The following is an 18,493-nucleotide window of genomic DNA, read 5'->3' on the forward strand; positions in this document are numbered from 1 at the left end:
CTGGGGCTTCTCCCTGGGAGCTGCACAGCTTTGTGCCATTTCCCCTTGACAGAGCTTCCCTGTGATGTGATATTTAAATACTCAGATCTGCTGGGAGATAAAGAAATAAAATGAAAAATAAAGTGAATTCTTCAGTTCTGCTCATGGGTCTGAGCAGGCAGCACCAAGAGTGGGCTGATCTTGTAGCACCCGATCCCTTCAGGTACTGGGAGTCATCTCTACACTCTGCCACTGCTGAGGCTCTGAAATTGAAAATGGGGTGTTGTTTTCTCCCCTCATTATTAATTGTCCCTTAATTATGGCTGCTGTGTTAGGCAGCATGTTGCTCAGGGGTGTGGTGGGACTGCAGGCTTTTGCTGGGCAGGGAGGGGAAGGATGGGGAAGGATGGTTCTCCTTTGTTGTGGAAGTGACAGCTGCTCACCCACTCCAGTTTATGGGATGTCTGTCTCCACAACAGGATCTCTTCCCCTGACTGTGACCAGCAGTTGCTTTGCAGTGTTTTGTTTAAGGAAGTTGCACTGAGATGATGCAAAGCAAAACATTGGTTTTGAGTGCAACATCTCCTCATCACATCAGCACCAAAACCAGCTGGTCCAGAGCAGAGCCTTGCTCAAAAACTCAGCCAGGGGTGCTCATGAGACCGGCCATGGTCTGGCTGGCCTTTTTTATGGGGTATTAAGCTTTTGTCCCCCCAGTTTTGGCCATCAGTGCTTGCTCCTGGTTTGTTTTTATATCTCATATCATCACTGCTTCCTTACCAAGCCCCTTTCTCTCCTGACAGGCACTCTGCTTTCCATGGGCTTTGGCTTTGTGGAGTACAAGAAGCCAGAGAGTGCCCAGAGAGCCCTGCGCCAGCTCCAGGTGAGCCTGAGCCTCCCTGCTGCAGCTCTCTCCAGAGATTTGCTTCAGCCTGGCACTGCCAAAAGCACCTGGGGATGTCAGGGCTGAGGGTTGCACTGTGCAGGTGGAGAAGCCTCTAAAATGGGTCAGGCTTTGGAGGGAAGAGGGTTTGTAAAAGGACAGACTGGAGAAGTTAATTTCTTAGTGCTGATCCAAGGTGGAAATTCAGAAAATGTGCAAGGATTGAATTTTCATGAGTTTTCCTGTCAGGTGCAGACCCAGATATCCCCTCACAGAACAAATACTGATTAATGTTCATTTAGTGCTGCTTTAACTTCTAATTCTTCTATATATTTATTTCTATTAATTATATCCTTTTTTTTTTCCTGCTGTTTCTTTGTTTGCACTCGCAGGGCTGCACTGTGGATGGCCACAAGCTGGAAGTGAAGCTGTCAGAGAGAGCTGTCAGGTGAGGCTCACCTCTCCCCTCAGTGACATTTCAGCTGCAGTAATCCTTGGGAGCTTCTTCCCCTTCTTCTTCCCCTTCTTCTTCCCCTTCTTCTTCCCCTTCTTCTTCCCCTTCTTCTTCCCCTTCTTCTTCCCCTTCTTCTTCCCCTTCTTCTTCCCCTTCTTCTTCCCCTTCTTCTTCCCCTTCTTCTTCCCCTTCTTCTTCCCCTTCTTCTTCCCCTTCTTCTTCCCCTTCTTCTTCCCCTTCTTCTTCCCCTTCTTCTTCCCCTTCTTCTTCCCCTTCTTCTTCCCCTTCTTCTTCCCCTTCTTCTTCCCCTTCTTCTTCCCCTTCTTCTTCCCCTTCTTCTTCCCTTCATCTGCATCCAGGAGTGCTCCAGCTGTTGAACACATCAGCCTTTGCTCTGCTCTACTGACTCAGTTTTGCTTGAAAGGAAAAAAAAAAAAGAGGAATGAGGAAGTGGCACCCAAAAATGAGTCCAAAGTGAGAACCAAGGCAGAGTTTTCTTCCCTGCTTAAGGAAAAATCCTGTTTTGGTGGCAGCACTGTGAGTTCCCAGGGGTTTAAAAAGTTATTGGAGAGAAATCTTCTCTGGGTAATGGAGTATTCTATCTGCTCATCTGAGAAAAAAAGAGCTTAAGAATAATATTCTGATCAAATCAAGACAAAACCAAGTTTCTTGCTTGAAATAAAAGTTTGGATTTAGCTCCTTTGCTCTGGGCAGTCGGGCGCAGAAGAGAAGGTTACTTGTGGGTGAATTTACTTAGAATTAGGCTCAGTTTTTAGGTATTCCTTCCTAGTTTTTACTCAGCACAGAATATTCTAACTGTAAAGCTGCAAATTAATCCAGGTACTTGAATGTTGGCACCTAAAACTTGTGCTTCAGACACTCTGGAAACCCTGCTGGAAGTGATATCTGTTAAATGTCAAAATTTGTTTGAAAATCTGGTTCCTGGGGACCACAAGCAGTCTGACAACTCCTGTGTCTGCACTTTGTATTTCAATTCTTTCATAAACCATTTTTATCCAGTTTGTTTTTAAAAATCCCTTCAGCAGGTATCCAGGCCACAATGGGAAGTGCTTTGCTTTATGGAATAAGCCTTTTGTGTTAGGTAAATTCTAACCTTGTCCAAATGCAATACAAATCCAGAGGTAAAAAAAAAATAAAAATTAATGCTCTGTTACAAAATTTCATGTACTGTTTTATAAGCCAGGAAGAAAAATAATTAAAATTAGCTTACATTAAGCTAATTTTTAAAATGTATTTGTTAATGCATTTTCCTGACAATTAAAGGGTAAGATTTGGTGACAAATGTGGCAAATTGAGATGAGGACCTCAACTGGAGCAAGATGGGCTATTTAATTTCCATATGTAGGATTTTAGGGTGTTTGGAATTTGATATTTCTTGGTGTCCTGTGCCACTGGCACAACCCAGGATGCCTCAATTTTCCACATTCCAAATCCTGAGGGAGCCACAGTTCAAAGGGGCTTTGCTGCTCCCTGCTCTTCACCTGCCCTTCCCGTTGCCTTCCAGGCCTGCTGTGAAATCAGCCAGGAAGAAACAGACTGCCAAGAAGCAGAAAACTTCCAAGATCCTGGTTAGAAACATCCCCTTCCAGGCCACTGTCAAGGAAATCAGGGAGCTCTTCAGGTGGGAAAGTGATTTCTTGGGTCTATGGGTCACTCTGGGGTGGAGCTGCTGTGATTTTCATTCAGGGTCTTCCTCATATTGTGAATGTTGTGAATTTTTTTCTTGTCTTTGTGGAAGAAAACAGGGATTTTGGGATCACCTCCGTGTTCTGTGTGTCCTCAGCCTTTTGTGCTGTGATTTAAGCCTTGTTCCATCCTGAAAAATAGACAAAACTTTGTGAAAGGAAAGGCATCTTTGCTGCTCCCAGGAATGTTTTGCTCACTGCCCCAGCTGTGGTCCCTGCTCTGCTCTTGGTTTGCAGGAATTGTTGATTTTTCTGCCTCTGTGGCCTCAGTGGGCTTGTCTTAGCAGAAGTTGGGTGATTTTGTCACATTTCTGGGACATTTCTTTCCTTAACCCTTTAAAACCTGCTCAGACCACGCAGCGCAAAGCCCCTGGCAGCGATTTTTGTGTTTCCCTGTCTTGATGGAATTGCACCTCCTTTATTTATGTCAAGATGTGGCTCCTGTGTGGCTGGGAGGCTGCTCCCTTGCAGGCTGTGAGGGATGAATTCCAGGGATTCATTTGGGATGAATTCCAGGGATTTCACTAAAGGCAAAGCATGACTTGGCTTTTGGACAGGGGTGTGATGACGGTCACAACAACGAGATGCCTCTAGAAGACCAAAAGGTTTTTCTTGAAGCATTTTGCTTCAGTTCTGCCCTGAGGGATCCAGGCAGAGCCCCTGGGCTGCCAGTGCCATGCTGAGTTTCCTCAGCACGTGGAGCTTTACTAATTTAAATCCCAACACTCCCAGCCAGAGCCGTGACCCTCGTAAAGCTGGAGCCAGCAAAGCCAGGGCTGAGGTGAAGTTCAAGGCACCGGGAGGGTTTGTACATCACAGGCACAGAGCCTGTGGGGGGTTTTTGGTGTGGGATTTTTCCCTCCTGTCTTGTCTGGCACCTCAGAGCTGTGGAGAGGAGGGGCAGGGGAGCATCTGATTGATTTTGCAGCTTCCAGCTGGTGACAGCACTCTCAGAGCTTCCCTTTCATTCACCTGGGATGTTCAGAGCTGGGTTTATCCTCAAAACAAAATCAGCAGCTTGGGGGGACATTCCTTTCACTCCTGTCCTCTGGAGCAGCCCAAACCAGGCACAGCCAGCACCTCACCCTCCTGCATTGCTTTGTTTGTGCCCTTCAATCAGCTCTGGAGCTTTGGGCTTGCTCTGCCTTTAGGAACCTGCCTTAGTTTGGCTTTTGTTGGGGATTTATTGGCAATGGCAAGCAGTCCTTTGGCAGAGGAAGGGCTGGCAGGGCTGCAGGGGGCACTCTTAGCCTGCCCAGGAAAGCCAGCCTGGGGACAGCAAGGGACAGCCAGCCTGGGGACCACCAGGCCACTCAGCCAGGCTGATCAGCACACAGGGTGACAGCCCCAGGCCCCAGGTTTTACAGGGTGAGCATCTTCCCTATTGTTTCCCCTGCTCCAGAGCCACCTTCCAGCCCTGCAGGAGCAGAAAAATCAAGAAATATGAATTTTAAATAAATAAATATTAATTTCACAATAAATAAATATTAATTTATAAATATTAAATTAGGAATAACTATTCAGTTTATATGTGTATATTTATTTTATGTACACACACATTATATACATCCACACAGAATCTATGTATCTGTATGCATTACCCCAGAAAAATACATAGATTATGCCAATATTGTTCAAAAATATTTGTGACACATTATATGTGTGTAGATATATTTATTTTTCACCCCAAAACAAATATTTCCATGTTTTGAGTTTTGTCAAGGTGCTCAGTCCCCCTTCTCAAATGGCCCCACAGGAGGTTTAGGTGGCCCTGGAGCACAAACCAAGTGCTCTGGGTGCTCTGGAGAGTGGATTTTTCAAGCTGCTGTACCTGCCCAGCTGTGGCAGTTCAGGGATCCCTGCCCAGGCTGGTTTTACACTTTTGGATCTTGGTTTTTTTATGAATCTATCACTGAAACGTTCAGCCTTGCCCTGCAGCACTGCCTGTGCTCCTGCAGCAGCCTGGAGGAACTTCTTCACTCTGGAATGTGGGGCCAGCAGGCTTTGTTCCCTGCACTGGAGAAAGGTGCTGCTTCATGAAGGGGTTTGGGGGGAGTCAGGAATGCTCTGATCAGCAGCTCAGATCCTCTGCCTGCAAAATAATCCCATTTTAGCAGTTCCATTAGCAGGCCTCAGGTGCTCCCTGCTCCCAGCCCAGCCCCTGTGGCTTTGCTGGGGGGTGACACTGGTTCAGAGCATGTCCTGCCACGTTTTCCTGGAGGTTCTGCCCTCTCTTGCACCCTCAAGAGATTTATTTATCTTTTTTTTTTTTTTTTTAAGATAACACCTATCTTCTTCAGAGGGAGAACTGCTGTTCAATTATAGGGGCTGCTTTTGGGCGAGGTGTGAAGATTTAGCTTTTGTGGGTGTGTTTTTTTCACCTATTTTTGTTCTTGATTAGATCCTACTCTTCTCTTTACTACCTGGAAAAATAACAAGAGGTAAATGGTGCTTAGTTCTTAGCAAAGAGCCACAGTTAGGGGAGGAGAGACAAAGGGATTGCTATCCCATGAAGGCTGCTAATTCTAATTTTTCCTACCAAATTGTGGGGCTTTTATGGCAAGACTTGTTTTTTTTTTTCTCAGAAGGAACTCTAGATGTGGCAAGCTGAATTGGAGATCTGTGAAAGGCCACATTTTCACAGATTGGAGCCCTGGCAATTTCTGAAAATTGGGCTCCTCTAAGAATCTATCACATGAGATCCATGCAGCCTTCATTGGGAGTTCCAATTAACTCTTTGTTTCAGAGCATCCCCTTCCACCCTCCTTTCCCAACTCCACGAAGATGGAAAATCAGGCTGTTTGCAAGTGATTTATAATGTTTTGAGGAGATGGGGGTTTCATTTTCCTCAGAAAGGGAATGATAAAATTTAGAAAAACACTTCCTAAAGGATTCCTGCCCAATCCAAGGCAACCTGGGGGATGGAGTCAGTCCAGGGTGTGCTTGGAGTTTGGCAGAGCTGCTGCTCATCCCACCAAAGGATGGAGTTTTTGGAGTTATGTGTTTGGGAGATGAAGTTGTTTCTTTTCTTTGCAGGATATATCTGAGAACTTAGAATTTTGGTTTTATCTTTGATTTCTCTGGAATTTGCAGCAATTGTTAGTTCCAGTTAGCTGAGGAGATCAGGACTCAGGTGGTTTATCATCTCTCAGGAACTGCAGTCAGACACGTTGCACAAAGCTGTTAAATCACAAAATTATCATTAGCTTTAGTTTGCCTAAAGAAGCAGTGAGCAGAAGAGCAATTGGAAGGTATTGCAGGGCACAGAACAGGTTATCAGGGGCACTTATCTGCACAGCCTGACTTTCCTACACAGAAAGTAACACTGCTTCTTGCAGAGGCCTTTGGGGTGGGTGTCTCTGTTAATTTTAACTCCTTTGCTGACTGTTTTCTTTGTCTTGACAAAGACATGGCATTTATTGCATCTGGCAAAGCAAATATCTGGGCCTGATGAGGAGGAAAAAGTGAAGTGGGACAAGACTTGGGAGTCAGCCCTTTCTGAGAGAAGAAAAAAATCTCTGCAGGGAGAAAAAAATCTCAGGGAGATGCAGTGGATAAACTGGCAGAGAGATTTTTTTTATTATTTTTTAAGGCAATCTTTATGAAGTTAATTTTATAAGATGATGCCTTTCACTTCTTCTGACCTATTATAATAAAGTGTAGTTACCAGAATGGGCTTTTCATTTCCCATTATAAAGGACACGGTGGGATAATGAATCCTTCTGCCAGACATGCTTGCTGTTCACACCTTTCTGCCAGTAATGGAGTCTACATGACTGGAGACAATTTCTCCTTCCTCCTGTTGAAGATGTGGAAAATCTGTGCTGGTGAAAGACACAAGAGGAGGAAAAAAAATTGAGGAGAAATATGTGAGTTTGTTAAGCAAGTGCTGGGCAGAGTTAATTAGAGCATTCCATGCAAACAGAATGCCCAGTGCTGCCAGGATTGCTGGGCTTCACTTTTAAAACCTCAAATGTTGTGTTAGAAATGACTCAAAACTGATTGCTGCGGCTTCTTAACTGCTTGAATCTTGTCTCCAGGCAGTGGCCCAAGGGCTTGGGGACAGCTGCAGAAATTTCTGGGGGCTGTGAGGGATGCTGGGGTAGCACAGGGGCTGCAGGTGGTTGGTGCTGGCACATCTGGGGCAGGACAGAGCTGCTGATGTGGCAGAAGGAGCAGGCAGAGCAGGGGAATGATTCCCTGAACTCCCCTGCAGTGCTGACACCTCTGCTTGCAAGAAGGGAGTGCCCAAAATTGAGTCTGGGAGAAGCAGAAACCCCTGGAGGAGCAGACCAGGGCCTGGGTCCCACCTTGCTGGCCTCCCCTGAGGACTGGAAGGGCTCTGGAATTGCACCTTGCCAGGACACCTGCCACAGACAGCACTTTGGGGGCAGAAGGTGTTTCAGAGGTGTAGTGGCAGCTGGGAGGTGCCTCTGAGTTCGATGTGGTGCTGAGTGGGTCACCACACCATGTTCTGCAGGAAATAGGTGAGGCCATGAGCTCTCCAAAGCCTCCCCAGCCCCTGCTGCAATGCCAGGGGTCTCCACCTGCTGCTTGGCATCCCAGTGTGGCTGTGCTCTGGAGTTTCCAGCTTAGGGCTGGGTTCCCAAGCTTTGTTTTGGCCTCTCCTTAGGGATAACTACATTTCAGGGTAGCCCATGCTGGGAGCTCTGGGCCAGGAGCTTCAGGGAGCTGGGTCAGGGCTGCTCCTGAGGGTGCTGGCACAGGGGATGTGGTGCCTGTACTCACATCCAGCTCCTCACTGCAATGCCAGGGCTGTGCTGGGCTGCTCAGTGGCTGCCTGGTGCCTCTGGGGATGCAGGATGTTCCTCTGGATTGAGGCTTTTCCTCCTCTGTCCCTGTCCCCCGTTGGCTGTGGGCTCCCACCCTTGCTGTTTGAAGGTTCTCACAAAGACTGTACCTCTGGATGTGTTTGAGTTTGGTGTTGGATAAAAGGAAGCTGCCTGGTTGATGGCTCCCTCTGTCCTGGCTGAAGGGCTCAGCCCCAGTGCTGGCTGTCAGTCTGTCTGTGCTGTGCCAGGGGAACACAGCACATGTGGGGCTGTTGGAGAGAGGCCAGAGGAGACCCCAGAGCTGATGGAGGAGCTGGGACATGCAGGAGAGAAGGTTCCAGTGACACCTCAGAGCCCTTTCCAATGCCTGAAGGGGCTCCAGGAGAGCTGCAGAGGGATTTGGGACAAGGGACAGCACACAGGGAATGGCTCCCAGTGCCAGAGGGCAGGGCTGGATGGGGTATTGGGAAAGAATTCCCCCATGAGGGTGGGGAACCCCTGGCACAGCTGCCCCTGAGCCACCTCTGCTCTTCCAGCCCTGTGAGTTGTGTGCCCTGGATGTCCTGCACAGGTGCCAGGGGCATCCCTGGATCCTGATGTTTCCATGCCCAAACTGCAGTGTGGCACAGGAAAATACAGAGTGCAGGAGATTTTTGGGAAGCAGCTTGCAGGAATGTGCACCAGGAATGCAGGAATCTGCTGGGCTGCTTTATTTCTCTATTTCAAACAGCATAAATTAAACTCTTTTTATTTATTTTTTCCCCTCCCTCTTCTTCAAATCTTCTCCTTGTGTGCTGGAAACCCAAACACAGCAGAATTGGGTTGATATTCAGAGGCCAGAAATGGAAGTGGCCACTTTAATTTGGCCACTCTCCAAAGAGAGCCATGGGGTGGGGGAGAGGGAAATGGGTTTGCAGTGCTGTTTTTCAGTCTGAATCATAAAGGTGTTTAACATAGATAAGGAAATGTTTAACTCTGTGTTATCTTAGCAAAGTTGCTTTAAAAGGTGGCTCTTCCCAAGAGCAGAAGGAAGATTTTCTTTTTTCAGCACATCCCTTTCCTGGGTTTGAATATTCATTACATATTTGATTTTTGTATTTATTTTTTCCCCCTTTTCTGCTCTCCATGTACTCCAGATCCCTTTTCTGCCCACCCAACACCTGGATTTGTCCTGTGCAAATGAAGGGAATTTCTGGGCTGCTCTCTCCTGACTCCTGCCACCTCTCTCCAGGGCATCCAGCCGAGCTTCCCAAGGGAACTTTAATTAGTTTTCCACACAAATTCCTCAGCTCAGCAGCGTGGAGGGGCTCAGGGAGGTGGAGTGAGCTGGGGAAGGGGCTGCTTTTGGAATGTCTTGTTCAAATGCCACTCTGGGGTTCTGCTTTGGGCTTTTTGCCATTTTTTCAGTGCAAAAAAATTTCAGATGTGGGCAGGTGGTTCTCCATAGGGAGAAAAGCAAAGCTTGCTTGTGCTGTGTCCTGGAAATAACCCACTCAGGGTTCTTAGTGTTACAAGGTGTCTTTTTGTCTGAATTAAGAGTCTGTGTGTGTCTAAGAAAGGAAAAACATGGATTTCTCTCTTTTTTTGCCTTATACTGTGGCCAGTTCTTGTTCATTCCCAGAGTTGGCCCTTTGGGGGCTGCCAGCTGGGGCACTGCACAATCTATAACATTGAAATTTCACTGGACTAACTTTTGAGCCTGTGTCTCAGCCTTTCATTAAGGTACAGCCAAGATGATTATCTCCTTGCTCTTAAAGTTCCTCTGTCTGTTGGATTTGTTAGCTGCAGCTCTTTGCTGGTGATGTGGATCCATCCACCCCCCCTGCCTTTCACTTGTGTGGGTATTTTTCAGTCTCACTTCACGAGAAGGTCCTGAACAAGCCTCTAATGAATCACAGCTTTCTCCTCACGATGACATCGTGTCCTTTATTTGCATCTCTGTTTGCATCATTATTTTTTTAACCTCATGCCTGCTGCAGCCTTTCTCCCTCTCCCAATCTGGGAGATTTTTCAGCCTTGGGATGTGATTGCAATTAAAGCCCTTCCATTCCAGAGTCTCTCACCTCCCCTGAGACTCTGCCTGTGCCCAAGGCCTTTGAACTGTGCTGGCTTCTGCAGCTGCTGGCACCAGCAGCATTTCTGTCTGCACCTTGTTTTTCCTGAAGAAATCAAGTTAAGGCAGATCAGGATGACCATCTGTCTTCTCACCTCTCTTTCCTCCTCCCCCAGCAGTATCCTGAGCACTTCCAGGCATCTGGCAGAGGACAGGAGATCTTAAATTTGCTGCAATTAAGTCCAGGGGGAAGCTGCTGAGCCTCATCCTCTGAGGAAGGTGCTGTTGTGGGACTGACCCCTACCAGGCATCCAGAGACTCACATCAGCTGCCTGTGAAGATGGGATGGTTTTTCTGCCCATATTCCCATTTATTAAGTACCAGGGAATTTGGAAAACCTCTTTTTGTTCTGCTGCCCACGTGTGGTCTGTGCACATCAGGTTATCCCCTCCTGGGTGGGCTCTGGGGTGTTTGGAGGACAGCCTTGGGTCTCCTTCAGCCCCTCATTTTTTTGGGCATCTCTTTGTGAAACCTCACTTGGAAAAGCAGCAATATTGACTTTTCCAAGCCCAAGGGTGCCAGTCTCAGCATCTCAACAGGCTGGGGCTGCTCACAGGCAGCACCACTGAGATTTGTGCCAAAACCCACCCTGCAAATCCCATTTCAGGTGTGCTCCATGGCTCTTCCCTACTTCTCTTTAACCCAGCTCTTGCTCTTCCCACTCTTTGATGCCATGCCAGCAGCTGAAGGGTTAAAAGAGTCTGGGGAGGGCGAGGGGGTGGGGATGAGGTGTTTCAGCTGCTCATTACTCACTGCCAGCTTCCCCCAAAATCATATTAATTTCACGCTGTCACGCAGGACTGCGCTGTCTGTGCCGGCAGCAGCCAGGAGGGTGACAGGGCTGGGGGGAGCGTGGCTGCCCCTCGTCCCCACCATGGCAGCCCCTCATCCTCACCCATGGCTGCCTTTTTGGGAGCTCTCTGGTGCCTCTTTCCTCGCCCAGGTGGGGCTGGGGTTGCTCACCTTGCAGGGGGATGTGGGGAGCGCCGTGCGCTGCCTCCCGATGATCATTTTCCACCCCGCTGCTTGTGCAAAAACCCCATGAAATTGGGTCTGCTGCAGCAGGGAGGTCTGGAGGAGGGAGGGAGGGGAGCTGCCAGCCTGCCCTGCCCTACCTGTGCTCAGCAAGGATGCTGCTTAAAAGTTGTTTTTTAACCACTTGCCTCCCTTTTTTAACACCAGCGAGCACAGCTCAGCCTGCCTGTGAAGATCGAGCTGCCTTTGCCTCCTGTCTGATTTCTCCCCCTTTTCTGCTGTTGCTCAGTGCATCTGCCAGAGCTGTCACCTCTGCAGGGACTTACTGCCATCAGCTGGGCCTGTGACAGCTCCCACACAGGCTCAGCATTGCTGAGCCCATCCTGGCTGCAGCTCACTCTCCATGGCAGACATTCCGCTCTGTCCCTGCCATTTGGATTGTTCTCACCCCTAGAACTCATCTCACCTTTTTTCCAGGTGTGTGCTTGCATTTTGTTGTTGTTGTTGTTGTGGCTGGAAGGATGATCCCTTCCCTTTTCTCTCATTATGGCCACACTTGGAGCTCTTGGCAGGGTGGTTGGATTTAGATGATCTCCAACCCAAACCATCCAGGGATCCTGTGGAATCTCTGTCCTCTCATCCTGCACTTTCTGAGACGGGTGGAGAGCAATGAGCTTTCCATGAAATGGAGTGGGAACATCATCACTGAGCCCCATGGTGGCTCAGGCAGTGCTTGCACCAGTCACTCCCTGTCTTTTGGGACTTTTCCAGGTGACCTGTGAAGACAAATCCCACTGTGCAGAGTGGCCTCTGAGCTTTGCTGTGGCCATGGCAGCTTGGCAAGGGGTGACCAAAGTCCTGGGGCTTGAGGAGAGCCACCATTGTAGCTTGGGGCAGCAGCATTGGGCACAGGATGGGTAAATTGGGCTGTTAGCAGTGAAAAGCCACCTCTGCTCCCAGGGCTTTTCCAGCAGGAGCAGAAGATGGGCTGTTGTGTCTCTGGAGCGTGGTGGCTCCCAGCCTGCCTCACCAAGGAGCTGCTCTGTGCCTGCTTTGAATGCTTGGCCTTGCTCTGAGCCCTGGCAGGTGTCCCATGTGGCCAGCCTGGGCTCTGGGGACAATCCTGAGCTCAGGAGAGCTCACAGCCTGGCTGTGTTTGAGCCTCCAGCTCAGCTCCCGCGTTCCCGCTGCGCTTGCGTGCATTTGATCTCCCCTCTGTGTTTCTCTGTTCCCCTGATGAAAATAATTAATCAGGTTATTTTTCTAAGTCATCCTGCAGCTTTACAGGGACAAGACTTAAATAAGGATTCTCTTTAAAGCAGAGCTGTGTTAAAATAGCTGTGTGCCTATAAATATCTCATTGCTTCTATATTTATTCCCCAGCTCAGTGCAGGAGGTTCTACAGCTGAATATAAGATATTTCTTTATGTTTGGGATTGTTGATGCAGCTGGTATCTTAACAGCAAGGCTGCCTTCTCCAAAGGATGCCCTGGGTACACTTTTGGGTTTCTTCTGTGTTTCCCAGTTGCTAGCTGTACAAATTTCCTCTTGTCTTTGAAAGGAGCTGACTCATAAGAATCCTCCAGGAGCAGAGATTTGCACCAGACCCTCCTGTGAGCACTATTTTTAGCATAACTTATTTTTTTTTTTGACCAGAGCTGCACTCTGATCAGGATTTTCAAAAGAGCCCAGGAGAGATAAATCCCCAAATCTCAGCTCTGTGGGAGCTGCAGGTTCCTTTGAAATGCTGACCCTCTGGTGATTAGGGCAGTGACTTGGTGGCTCCTAAGCCCTGGTCCTGCAAGGTGCTGCGTGCTGGGAGAATTGTGGCTTAGGAGTGTGAGCTCTGAGAAAGGCTTTGCAGGCATTGGGGGCTCTTGTTGGAGGCTGTGCAAGGATTGAGATTCCCTGAGGGTTGGGATAGAGGGGTCTGTAGGTGACTGCTGCATTTGTACACCTCAGCTGCCAGGGGAGCAGGGTTTGGCCCTGCTGTGCTCCAGGGAGGTGCTGTGGGGGAAGATGTCCTGATAGAGCTGCTCCTTTCTCCTCCAGGCTTGAATGTCTTTTGTCTCCCCCTGCAAAAATTTAAAAAAAAAAGGTAATTACTATTAGGAGTAACTAGTATTACTAGTAGGATTAAGAAGGAAGATGCTGGATAGGTGAAATGAGGGGATTTGAGAGTGACAGCAGAGGGGACCAGAGCCCTGCTGTGACCAGAACAAGCTCAGAGCTCTGTAAGATTGCCCAAGAGAAGAAAAGCAACAACAAAACCTGAATAATATTAAAGTGGGATTTTCCACCTCCATCCTGCTTTGGGGTGACCTCTTCCACCACACACCCACCAGTTATCCTTAAATCCTCAAACTCTTTTGGGGTGGCTCTGAACTCCCCAACTCTTGTCAGTGTTCAAGTTCAGCAGTGCTGCTTGAATCCAGAGCTTCCTAAAGCTTGTGGTGTTCCCTGTACCAGCTCTGCACCTTCCCCTGGCCCTTAGGAACTGGAATTGTGGGCATTGAGGTGTGAAATTTCAGGAGGAAATCTGTTCCTGCTTTCATCAGCCAGTGAATCATCCTTGTCTTTAAAGCACGGAAATAAACGTGGAGAATAGGCAGGTGTCTTCTCCTGGAGGTGTCAGTGAGTCCTGGCTGCTTCTCCTTGATGTCACCAAGTCTAAAATAGATTTATAGCAAGAAGTGGATTTAAAAAATACTTCCCACCCCAGTGGTGCAGGCTCTTCCATCAGCAAGGAGCAGGAAACAAAGCAGGGCATGTGCAATATCCATAGGGAGGCACATTATGGGATCTTGCTTTGCAGTCAGACCAGAAAAAAAGATGGGAACAAATCAAGAGATGCCCATCTCTCCATCCTAAAGGTGTGTGAGGCTGCTGGGTGGGGCTCTGCACATCCCAGCTCCTGCTGCAGGGGCTCCAGGGCTCTCATTCCTTTTTTCCACACTACAATTCCAGCGTGGGAGCCGGCTCTGGAGGGCAGAGCGACTGTGACAGTCACACAGAGCAGCTGGAGCTGGAAAATCAGCCTGGATTGGGAGGAGCAGGGGGCTGAGGAGCTGCAAAGGGAGGTGCAGGGACATGATGCTGCTGCCACCAGCACAGCAAATCCAGCAAGGGAAAGGCTCCTTTTCCCACCAGCCTTTAAAGCTGATCTCTCCCCGTGTTAAAACCTCCCAAAGTCGGATTAAACACAGCAAAATTAAGAAACCAAACCTGGTTGCAGCACCTGCTTAGAAATTACTTAAGTGGTGGGATATTAAAATTTTAAGACTTGCTGCTGTGCTGCTGATGGAGGATTTAAAAAAATAATAATTACTGTTGGGTGGTTGTTTTTTTTTTTTTTCTTTCTGCTTGGTTTTCAGGATTGGTTTCTGTTTAGCGTGCGGCCTAATTGCGTAATTACACGATAGACTGGAGTAGAATTTAGTGTGTGTAATACCAGTTATAAAGAAGAGCCCTAATTATGTAGATCTTCTCAGGTAAATAATACATCAGGGGCATGGAGTGGCCTAATTACTGTTCTGAAAACCTGCCTAATGACTAATTTGCTTGGAATTTCAGAACGCTTTTGATAAGGTCCCTCATAAGCAACTGTTAAGGAAAATAAATCGAGAAGGGATAAAATGTTTTGCTGTGTTTTTAAACAAGCCAGTTAAGCCACAGGAAGCAGCCACTGCCTCTTGATCCAGCATCTTGAGGAGAGGGAAGATCCATCCCCTGGCTGCCTCCTGCTCTGGGGCCAAAGCTGTTGTGTTCCTGATCCTGCTTTGCCACGAGCTCCAAGGGAGGCTGCTGCCATTTTCCACTAAAAATGGGATTTGTGGGTCAATTCCCAGCTCCTTGGAAGAAACACATCCATGTCCACATAGTCCCTGGCACTTGGAGTAGCTGTGGTGTTGGGCTTCTAAATAATTCTTGAAGATCTGTGCCAAAATTAGATAAATCCAGGAAGTACTAAACTTGGAGCTTTTCACCAAGGGAGTGAGGGCAATCCAAAAGCTGGAGTTGTTTTCTAGTGGATCTCATGGGCTTCCTCCATGAGGAGGGAAGTCCAGAGCTGGGACCAGCAGCAGTGTTATTCCAGGGAGTGTGTGAGATGCTGCAGTGATGGGAGCCTGGCTTTGGCCCTGCCCCAGGAGCCTCAAGGACAGAAAACCAGGCTCAGGAAAGGATCCACAGAGCAGCTGAGCCTGGACAGGCAGCAGCACAAGGAAAAAGAGGAATCACACAAAGCAAAACCCAGTTGTGCTGCAGCAGCAGATCAAGGGCCTCCAAACAAAGATGATGCTCCTGGGCAAAGAGGAAGCTGGAAAAACTGATGATCCATGGTAAAGAGCAAGGTGCAGACGTGGCTGTCCCGTGTCCCCCTGGCTTTCACACAGATTTTGCTGGAGCTTTGATTATCCAGCAGGACATGAATGAAGGATCAGCTTTGCTTCCTGGTGTGGGCCAGGGGGATGCTGCTCCCCTGCTCTGCTCCAAACCCCTCCACCAGAGCTGGAGGGAGCCACAGTCTGAGCTCCAGGATCCAGAGGTTCCCTCCCACCTTGTCTTCCTGTGCCTTCATTTGCTGATTTCCAGAGGTGAAGGAGACATTATTGATGCTGCTGCTGATAATGGTAATAGGGGGAGATGGGTGCCAGATAATTCCTGAACTCTCTAACAGGATTTAAGCTAACAAGAGAGGAAGGCTTTTTTCTTCCCTCCTTCCCTTTCCTTTCCTCCTTTTCAGCTATTTCCTGTGCTGGGGATAACAACACCAAGGAGTGTTAAATTGGCTCTGAATGTCCACCCCTGGCTGTCCACATTCTTGTAACGATTTCATTAGCTTGAATTATCCACGTTATTTTCTTGTAATGGGATTAGCCATCCCGGAGTCAGCTGAAGTCCTGGAGCGGGAGGCGGGAGGGCCCTTCTGCTGCGGATTCCATTAACTCCCTCATGCAGGGGGTGCAACTGGCCATGGCTCAGCCCAGGGGCAAAACCATTTGCCAGGGTCCTGCCTTCCTCCAGGAGGAAGAAAGAAAAAAAGGACCATTACTGTATTTTATTTCCTTCCCCCTTTTAATCAGCAAATTCAGAGGCAGAGTGTGGCGGGGCCTTCTGGAGGGGGAAGGTCCTGTTTGGGGGAAAAAGAATAAGGGATTGAGTGAATTCCATGTGGCTGCAGCCTGCTCCTGGGGCTGAGGCTGTGCAGGGAGGGGAGAGAAGGATTTGTGGCTCTTTTGGACTCCTCATCCCTGCCCAGAGGCGTTTGGGATGAGCGGTCACGCTGCTGCCTCATCCGCCTGAGCTCCGGCCTGGGGCTGCCAGGGGGGAGCTGGGCAGGGCTGGAGAGAGCAAGGCAGCAAGAGGAGAGCAGGAAGAGGAGATGGTGGCAACCCAGGAGAGGGTTGGCAGCCTTCAGAAAGGTTTTCATCGTCAGTTTTTTCAGCGTGGTTTTGCTGTTTTATTTTTCTTGAAGGAATATAAACCAAAGAGGGGGATTTAGGACTGCTCTGTGCAGTGGGAGCTCTGTATACATCTGCAGAACACTCAGGGTGATTTTTGTGGTTGTTTTCTGAGATGTTCTGTGGTTTTGGCAGTGGACAGATTCATGGTGTTTGTTGTGCTTTCCTCCCATTGTGCTTTCCCCCTCAGAACATGGCAGCCCAAGAGTCTTTGACCAGCTCGTGGATTGGGGTGCATCAAGATCAAGTCAGATGAACACATCTCTGTGTTTGGGACTTGAAAATGCCCATCAGGGATGGACAGGTCTGGCCTGTCCCAAGGATTTTGCAGTTTAAATGCTGCTTTTTGAGACAGGGGAGGGGCTGAAATGGAGGGAAAACTTCTCAGCTGGAGAGATGTTTATAATTTCTTTGGAAGGAGTTGTTCCCTGTGAGGGGGGACAGGCCCTGGCACAGGGTGCCCAGAGAAGCTGTGGCTGCCCCATCCCTGGCAGTGCCCAAGGCCAGGCTGGACAGGGCTTGGAGCCCCCTGGGATGGTGGAAGGTGTCCCTGCCATTGCAGGAGGTGGAACAGGATGAACTTTAAGGTTTCTTCCAAGCAAACCACTCTGATTCCAGTTTCACCCTGATCTGTCCCATGAACGAGCATCCTTCACTGCTGCCTGGAGCTGTGGGGTTTTCTGGGGAGCAGGGAGGAAGGAAGGGGAGGGAAGAGGTTTTCTGGAGCCCACTTGCCCATTCTCCTCTGTCCCATGGCCTCTGGGCTATGTTGGAAGGATGTGCTGGCTCCTTCTGGTGATCAGGCAAAGCCAGGTGAGCCATGGGTTGTGTCCTGAGCTGGAATGTGCTCCTTAATAGCAATATAATGTCCTGTAATTAGCAGGCAAAGGACTTGCCTCCCAGCTGGCCTGTGCCAGAAGGATATAATTACAATCCCAAGGAGTGATGTTCCTCTGACCTGCAGCCAGCTTGCGGTGAGGAGGAGAAATCTCCTTTTCCTGCCTGTGTTCAGCCAGGGAAGCAGGATGGCAGCTGGAAGAGCTGCCAAAGCAGCAGGAGAGCAGCTGACAGCCAGCAGTGCCATGGAGAAATGCTGCACCTCTTGTGGATGGGAGGGAGGGGATGTCCCTGCTGGCATCTCTGGGATGTACCCTGGGCTTGGAAGGGGTGACGGGTCAAAGGAGAGCTCGTGGCTGTCTCTGTTCTGCAGCCCTGTGCATTGTGGCTCAGCCAGGGCCAGCACAGGCTTTTTCTGGTTTCCCAGCAAATCTGGATGGGCACAAAACAAAGGTTCTCATTTAGGAAATAGGAGTTGCAGTGTTTGTGGAGGCTGTCATCCCTCCCAGCCAAGAGCAGGAGAATGTGCCAAGCCTGGGAGAGCAAGGTGTGAGGTTGGATCTGCCAGCCTGGCTGGCAGGGCCTGCAGGGACAGGGGAGCCCAGGCAGAGCCACATCCTGCACACCTCTGCCCTCCCCTCCTGGTCCTGATTCCTCCTGGGATTTCAGAGAGTAGCTGTGGGACACCATTTTTCATGGACCTGTGGGAAGCAAGCCAGGAACAGCTGTGTGCATGACTGGTCACCAGGGGCTCTGCCATCCTGCTGCCTCTGCAGCAAAACTCTTTGCTTTTGGCCCCCAAACCTCTCTGTGTTAATTGTGAGCAGCTCCATGGGGGTTTCACCAGACATTTGGGGTTGCTGCACAGCTTGGCCACACTGAAATCCCATCCCAGTGTCCTGTCAGAAATCCAGCTCCAGCCAGGCTCAGGGGGCTGCTGGGCTCTTCAGGACTGAGGATCAAGTCTTGTGCCGAGTTAAGCCAGGCTGACTGCAAATGTCTCAAGCCTGAAAGGGCTTTGCTCCCACAACCCCCAGCCCTGGTGCAGGGGGTGAGGAGCACTTGGAGAAGGCATTGATGAGTGAGTGAGGATAAATCCAGAAACTGCTCTGGTTTCACACTCACTGGTGCTGGAATCCTCCCTGCAAACCTTGCTGCTGGAGGGAAGGAGCCTGGCCTGGTGCTGTGCGCTGTGCTGGCAGCAGGATTGCTGATCTCTGCCCACTTGGAGAGGAGAGAGGCACCAGCACCCAGAGGAACCCCAGCCTGGGCTGCTGTGGGTTTTTTCACT

At 49.2% G+C, this 18,493-nt stretch overlaps 1 protein-coding gene across 2 annotated transcripts in view; it reads left to right on the plus strand.

The window, feature by feature from the left end:
- RBM19 (RNA binding motif protein 19) overlaps nt 1-18,493 on the plus strand; it is a 52,283-nt gene that overhangs the window by 12,478 nt on the left and 21,312 nt on the right. For both annotated transcript variants that reach the window (XM_064727033.1, XM_064727034.1), the window contains exons 19-21: nt 783-862; nt 1,255-1,310; nt 2,842-2,958. In XM_064727033.1, coding sequence (XP_064583103.1) covers nt 783-862; nt 1,255-1,310; nt 2,842-2,958 — 253 coding nt within the window. The remainder of the gene's footprint in view (nt 1-782; nt 863-1,254; nt 1,311-2,841; nt 2,959-18,493) is intronic.

This window comes from Zonotrichia leucophrys, chromosome 15 (assembly GCF_028769735.1).
Source record: "Zonotrichia leucophrys gambelii isolate GWCS_2022_RI chromosome 15, RI_Zleu_2.0, whole genome shotgun sequence".
NCBI classification, from domain to species: Eukaryota; Metazoa; Chordata; class Aves; order Passeriformes; family Passerellidae; genus Zonotrichia; species Zonotrichia leucophrys.